This window comes from Cyclopterus lumpus, chromosome 14 (genome assembly GCF_009769545.1).
Source record: "Cyclopterus lumpus isolate fCycLum1 chromosome 14, fCycLum1.pri, whole genome shotgun sequence".
Taxonomy (NCBI): Eukaryota; Metazoa; Chordata; class Actinopteri; order Perciformes; family Cyclopteridae; genus Cyclopterus; species Cyclopterus lumpus.
The window spans coordinates 13,227,634-13,235,186 of record NC_046979.1 but is presented as its reverse complement, the minus strand read 5'-3'; the positions used below and the strand labels follow the sequence as shown (position 1 = coordinate 13,235,186).

Here is a 7,553-nt window from a genome sequence, read left to right as displayed (position 1 = left end):
ACAATACCAGGAGCCTGAAATCAATGTTATTCAGCCATCATTTGATTATATTTAACACCTGTGCTTTTCCTTGTGATGTGTCCTCCATGAGAATGGTATATTGTCATTTCGGAGGGAGCTATATAAATAAAATACAAGTTTCCCTCCTCGGATGCTCAAATAAGTGGTGCAGTGTCAAAATGTCTTTTAGGCTAATAATTAGAGTGGCTAGCGTCCAAAATCTGCTACCATCACCTAAAGCGCTAAAATTAACATTTAATTTCTTTAATCTGCACTAATCGTTTGACCTAGAAGTAATCTGCCACATATCCTCCTGTAAACAACTTGCTAATGCAAAGATACTTGGCTCTATCTCATTATAGTTCACTCCTTAGGTCACCTGACACACTGATCAGCACAGGTGCAATCACTCAGCTTGATTGACACTTCAAAAATGTAAACAGATAAAAAAAAATTGTTTTATGTTGTTATGTATTGCAGAATGTTGCACGTGCATCATACCATGTCTTATTTCTTGTTCAGATGAAATCCAGACCTGCAAATAAGCAAATTAGCTTATTGGTAATGTCATTGCATGCACTTCAGATCATAGCCACAGAGACATTTCTAAAGTTTTGTGATCAACAATATGGGACTAGCTTAATGACCACAGGTGTTTTCAATTTGAACAATTTTGAACAACCAATCAGGAGCGGCCACGACCTACCATGTGGGTATAAGAGCTGCAGGTGATCAGGCAGATCCGTATTTCATTGTTGGTTCTGCTCAACCTGAAACAAACATGGCAGCTGCAGGTCTCCAGATTGTGGGCATCTTTTTGTCAACCATTGGCTTTCTGGGCGATATCATCATCTGCGTCCTGCCCATGTGGAAGGTGTCTGCGTTCATCGGGAACAACATAGTGACGGCGCAGACCTTTTGGGAGGGCCTGTGGATGAACTGTGTGATGCAGAGCACCGGGCAGATGCAGTGCAAGGTCTACGACTCCCTGCTGGCCCTCCCCAATGACCTGCAGGCAGCCCGGGCCCTCGTCGTGATCTCCATCCTGATCATCTTGATGGGAATCCTGCTTGCTGTCGTAGGAGGAAAATGCACCAACTGCATTGAAGATGAAGACGCCAAGAGCAAGGTAGCCATTGCTGCGGGAGTGTTCTTCATCATCGGTGGCATCCTGTGCTTGATCCCTGTGTGCTGGTCTGCGCACGTGGTCATCAGAAACTTCTACAACCCCATTATGATGGACTCACAGAGGAGGGAGCTGGGAGCGTCGCTGTTCATCGGTTGGGGCTCAGCAGGACTGTTGTTGATTGGAGGGGCACTTCTCTGCTGCCAGTGTCGCCAGCGTAAAGACAGCCGATACTCTGTCAAATATTCTGCCCCAAGCTCAGCAGCTCGTGGAGGAGCCTATGTTTAAAATGTCTTGATCTAGGAGACTGAACTCTTCACTAATGTTTTATGATTTTTAACTTTATTTTAAGATGTTGACGTATTTTTAATAAAGTGTATATATTACTTACAATTGCCTTGGTGTGTCTTGAGTGATAACTTTAAGGTTTTTATGATGGTTTAGTCTTTAGAAAGTCTTAGTTCTTTGCTGCCTTCAATGTAGTTGGTATGTTTTAGTTCACCTAAATACTTGAAGGGTTAAGGGTCTAAAAGGTGGGTGGAGGTTATGCCAGGGTTGTGTGAACTAATGCAGTAGGTCTTTCAAATACCTTTTATACATGGTAGGAGAAGCACATGCTACTAATTCTGTCCCAGTGAACTAGCATACCCAATACCAGTATCTGAATTACTGATGCTTATGTGAGCACTAGATTTATTTTTATCTGGAAGATGTGGGATTTCCCATCCAACACACCCAGCTCTTGACTAGCCTAGGTGCTATTAACGACCATGACTGTTCTATTAAAACTAGTGAGCAAGGATGCACAATACACACTTTGCACACTTTGTTGTTTAGCACTTTAGTAGCACTTAAATGGCACTTACGGATAGTACTTTGTAGTTTAACGTTATTGAAGAAATTGTACTGGCTTGATTCTTGTTGTTCTGAGTTTGGACTCATGGTTTAATGCACTTATTGTAAGTCGCTTTGGATAAAAGCGTCAGCTAAATGACATGTAATGTAATACTAGAAACCTGAATTCAACCATTTGATATTTAACACCTGCACTTTTCCTCATTGTCCCCCAAGAGAACGGCATGTTCTCATTTCTGAAGGAGCTATACAAGTTTCACTCGGATGCTCAAATAAGTGGCGCTGTCAAAATGTCTTAAGGCTAACAATTAGCCTGGCTCTGTCCAATCTACTACCATCACCTTAAGCACTAATGAACATTTTGTTTGTTTTTAATCTGCACTAATTGTTTGACCTAAAAGTAATCTGCCAGGCAGTATGATTCATCTGTAATATTACTTAAACCTGGACGACCATTAAAGATATCTAGTTTCTCTAAGTATTAGAATCAACACCTATAGTACTAGTGCCTATTGGTGGTTTTCTTTCCTCATGTGTATCCGTGTGCTTTATCCCCCTGAAGCTCTGTACAAATAGGATGCTTTTTTTAAATTTATTTTTTTAGAAACTTCATTTAAAATCTCAGGATTCAAAATGTTTATTTTGAAGTCTGACCTGAAGATATGTGAAAGTTTGCCTTTCCTGAAAATAGTTTAAATTGCTGCTTCATTCCATTTAACATTTGTGATTCAAGCATTTTCTATTGGGTCACAAAGCAGTCTTTTGTTACAGCTTTCTACTTACCTACTTATTCACTGTGAGCAGGAATCAGGACGAGCAGGAAACCTGATCTACAAAGTAGCAAAGTCTCCTCCCTGTTGCTCTCCCTTCTTACACCAGCAGCGCGAAACACAACAAGGGCTGTGTTTACAGCCGCGTAAAAGCTTGTGGTAAAAATGATCTGCAGCTCAACTGAAGGTGGATTGTATTGCCGTCTTTGACTTTTTGGCAAACATTAGATACATGCCTTGGATCTCTTTTTTGGCAAAATGCAGACGCAGCTCGTTGGTGTGTGTTTGTCAATCATCGGCTTTCTTGGCACCATTCTTATCTGCGGACTGCCGATGTGGAAGGTGACAGCCTTTGTCGGGGCCAACATCATCACCGCGCAGGTCTTCTGGGAAGGTTTATGGATGAATTGTGTGATCCAGAGTACGGGTCAATCGCAGTGTAAGGCCTACGACTCTGTTCTGGCTTTACCTCAGGATCTGCAGGCTTCCAGGGCTCTGATCTGCGTCTCCATTGCTGTCAGCGTGGTGGCCCTCGGGCTCACTGTGGTCGGGGCCCGCTGCACCAACTTCCTTTCAGACGACTGGCTGACCAAGGGGAATATTGGCTTGGCTGGAGGTCTGGTGTTTGTTTTAGCGGGGGTCCTCTGCATTATTCCTGTCAGCCTGTCAGCTCACAGCATCATCACAGGTTTCTACAACCCCCTGGCCACCTCGGAGAGGAGGGGAGAGCTCGGGGCTTCCATATATGTGGGCTGGGCGTCCGGAGCTCTGCTCATCATTGGAGGAGGGGTGTTGTCTAGCACCTACCGATGCTGAGGATGAGGAGGAGAGTAGGCTACGAGACACGTCGACGCCAGGCGACCATTTGAAAATGTGCAGTAATGTGTTTACTGTGATGGACTGTTTTTGATTACAGCTTCTTTTTCAACTTTTAAGTCAACCTTAGTTAAATGCTCTATATTGACATTTTACAACTACAGTAATCTATGTAAAATATTGAATAGTGTAACACAGTATAAATTGCACGACAATGGCATGCAGCTGTTGTTTTTAAAGTGAAGAATGATAAAATGAAGTCTTGTTAAGCCAATCGCTGTAAAATATGATATTTTAGGATGTTAATTGAAAAAAAAGACTGACTGACTGTGATTCTGTTACTTTGTGCAGTGCATTTTTTAAATGCCAGTGAAATGTGCAACAATACAGTTGTACTTGTTTTAGGAATTTTGAGAACCTACTTTCAGGTGCTTGAAACATAAAGTTAAATAAATCAGCTAAATAAAAAGTTATCAATACTCATATCACACAAGAGTTGTTAAGAAATTAAATTGAATAATATGTTTGCTGTTGTTAGACACACCACTTCCATGTGGCCAAGTGGATTTGTGTATGTTTATATCTTTAACCAATAAATTTACCTTTGTACATTTGTATTTTTGTACACAAATTCAGCGAGTTCTTCATCTCACATTATTTTTAAAACAAATGTTTAGCATTTAGGAAGTTAACAAAAGTTGCTTTGATGAAAAAAGATTCTCTGCAGACATTTATGATGCGCATGACGTTGTTGTTTTGAACCCCTCTTAACTGTACATCGGCCATTTCAGTGAATAAAGCCTGAAAAACTTGTTTTGGTTCTAGCTCAGAGGTTTGAGTATACTCTCTGTATATTTACAGAGGCTCACAAATTGCCCGTCTCCCCAACATTTGCATATCTCTGTTGATTTTCTTTCATCTGACAACTGAATGTAACAGCAAACCATAAACAGCTGACACAAGCAGCTCTCTCTCTATTTCAGCAAAAACAAGACAAGAGACGTTTTTTTGTGTGTTTAAGTTTATTGAGCATAACCAAATATTTTTAAATGACACACAAAATCCATCACTTTGACCTTTGACATCCAGGGCCTCCTCCGTGCTGCTGCTCCTCGGCGGTGGTCTGATCTGCTTCGTCTGTGGGGAGAAGGAGAGAACCCCACCTTCCCACTACTCCTACATGCCGTACAGCACATACAGTCGATACAGCGACGTGGCCCCTCTGAGCTCTGATGTCATGGGACCAAACACCTCGAGGATGTTTGACCGCTGTAGGCCAAATATCGCCCGAGTGCATGAGCATAACCCCCTGAATAAAGCTCAGCAAGGGCTGTTTAATCAGCCTCAGGGGACGCAACCAGGATCTGAGCAGGTGACGTTTGGCCGTAATCCGTCAGATCAGATAAGGGTTTATTTATGGGAATGGAGCCAAATCTGGTGCATGACCTCCCCAGCAGAGCCCCAACAGTGCCCAGTGAATATCTTTACAATATGGCCTAAATCTGGGTGTGTGGAACCGCGTGGATCATTGCTGACTGAACACAATAATCACTTAACTGTGGTCACTGTTTGCATGATAAGCAGTCATGCTCACTTTTCTTTTTTGGAGAGATCTGGAAATTTTGATATTGCCTTTCATTACTCTTGATTCATGACATACTGTATATCAACAGTGTAAAGTAAGATTATTTTAACAACTGTAAAGCTACTTACGTGGAAATAAAAGGGCAACACTGGATGTTCAGGGCTTTCAACACATGTTTTATCAAAACGAGTAAATAGGTTTCCCATTTTCTTTTATCTTTATCAAGAGAAGGGGCGAGCACACATTTGGAGATATTGTTGTGATAAGTGTTGGGATTATAAAATGGCGATTTAGGATTGCATGTTTGGTATGTTTTTCTAAGCTATGTATTAAAAGCAGCACAGAAATACTCAGATTCAGATTCACTGCACTGGCTCGTCTTCATATTGACCGAGGAAAAATACTTTATCTTTACTTCATATTATTGTTTGGTACAGATAAACTCCACTTTGATACGAGGACCCAACTAAATGAAGGTTGGCTATAGAGTACCACAACGTCAGCAAAGTGCTTAAGTGTCAGATTTGTGTTCAAGGACAACTTTTGCAGGACAGTTCAGCAAATATCTGCCGCTTCACTCACACACGGTGAACCCTGACCACATCCACAGGTGGCGCTCTGCAGCCGACCTCCCTCTGCAAGGAGAAGAACCTGAGGGGGTTCCCCTTGCAGGCATAAGATGTTATGTGAGCATCCAAACACACACATGTCATTACACTCGAGTAACGAGAGGCGGTGTGATCATTCAGGAGGTGTGACTCAGGTACGCCATTTCAAAACACGCGCACATTAACATTCACTGTGAATGTCACATATTTCAGTGATACTGTAATAGGAACTTCTTTACTTGGGGATTTATTTTGGATTAAACGTTACATGCGTAATGAATGGATGGTCTCACAGATGTGTATATTTTAAATAAATCGAGTAGAAACTGACCCTGAAACTGAGGGTTACCACAGGGACATTTGTCTCAGTAATTTCTCAGCAAACACTGCACCATTTGAAATGTTATATCTTAAACTCACAGAACAACCAGGCGTGTGTGTTGAGGAGAAGCACATCGTTTGTACAGTGGGTTTGACCTTATAGGGGCCGCTGTGTGCATCTCTGTTGAGAAGCAATCTGGTCAGGTGACATTTCTTCACAAACCAGTTTCAGCTGAGAGGCAACGGCGGGAAACTCCTCCTCTGATTTCTCCCTTAACAGCAAAACATGTAAGTGAGGCAGCCACTGTCCGACAGATTCTGGGTTTGGCCCTCGCCACCCTCGGCTTTCTGGGGAGCATCAGCGTCTGCGCTCTCCCCACGTGGAAAGTCACAGCCTTCATCGGTGCCAACATCGTCACCTCTCAGGTGATCTGGGAGGGTTTGTGGATGAACTGCTTGACCCAGAGCATGGGTCAAATGAAGTGCAAAGTCTACGACTCTCTCCTGGCCTTACCTCCAGACCTGCAGGCTGCCAGAGCCCTCGTCATCATCGCCATCATCGCCGGCGTCCTTGGGCTCCTTCTCGGCGTGGTCGGGGGGGCAAATGCACCAACTTTGTGGAGGACGAAAGGGAAAAGAGCAAAGTGGCCATCGCTTCTGGAATCATCTTTATCATCGCAGGACTTTTGGTGCTCATTCTCGTCAGCTGGACCGCCAACACCATTATTCGTGATTTCTACAACCCCGTTATGACCAACGCTCAGAAGAGGGAGCTCGGGGCCTCGCTCTACATCGGCTGGGGCTCTGCAGGGCTGCTGTTCCTGGGTGGGGTCATCCTCTGCAGCTCCTGTCCCCTCAGAGATGAGAACACCTATGATGTCAAGTACTCTAAGGCTAGCTCTGCACACAGCAGCAAGGCTTACGTTTAGGTCCTCAGCGGGAAGCAACACTGGGCCAGTCTGTTGGAAAGAGACAAAGAGTTTTTGAAAGTTTTGCCTTCTGTGTGTCCCATGAAGAGGACTCCACCAGTCATATTTTATAATGAGGTTAAAGTAGATAGGAGCTTTTGCAGTTTCAGTGTAACTGAAGTACGTTGATACAAATCCTATATGATGTAAAATGTGCAGTTTATTAAATTCTCTATGTGTGAATACACAATGCTTTTGTATTGAACACTATTAACTTTCACACAGTTTTCCTTGTATGCTGTTTATTAGTCCCCCTCACTAATACACCATGTTGTCATTGACACGTGATATTCAGAACATGACTGCTATATATTTAAAGCAGTCAAGTATATATATATATATATATATATATATATATATATATATATATATATATATATTTATACTTGTATATTTATATATATATATTTATACTTGTATATTTATGAAACTTGCATGTATAGTTACTGTTTTGTGTCTTAGTTTCTACTTTTTCTTAATAAGACCAGCTTATTGATGATTATT

At 42.3% G+C, this 7,553-nt stretch overlaps 2 protein-coding genes and 1 pseudogene across 2 annotated transcripts; all 3 read left to right on the top strand.

Moving 5' to 3' along the window:
* The first annotated feature begins 701 nt into the window (after nucleotides 1-701).
* Nucleotides 702-1,438, top strand: LOC117742522 (claudin-like protein ZF-A89). Its single transcript, XM_034549972.1, has one exon. The coding sequence runs from the start codon at nucleotides 782-784 to the stop codon at nucleotides 1,412-1,414; it is 633 nt and encodes a 210-aa protein (XP_034405863.1). The 5' UTR covers nucleotides 702-781; the 3' UTR covers nucleotides 1,415-1,438.
* Nucleotides 1,439-2,905: 1,467 nt separating this feature from the next.
* On the top strand, nucleotides 2,906-4,092 carry LOC117742558 (claudin-4-like). Its single transcript, XM_034550056.1, has one exon. It carries the CDS (start codon nucleotides 3,010-3,012, stop codon nucleotides 3,565-3,567), a length of 558 nt encoding a protein of 185 aa, XP_034405947.1. The 5' UTR covers nucleotides 2,906-3,009; the 3' UTR covers nucleotides 3,568-4,092.
* A 655-nt stretch (nucleotides 4,093-4,747) lies between these two features.
* LOC117742847 lies at nucleotides 4,748-7,196 on the top strand (annotated as a pseudogene).
* Nucleotides 7,197-7,553: the final 357 nt, after the last annotated feature.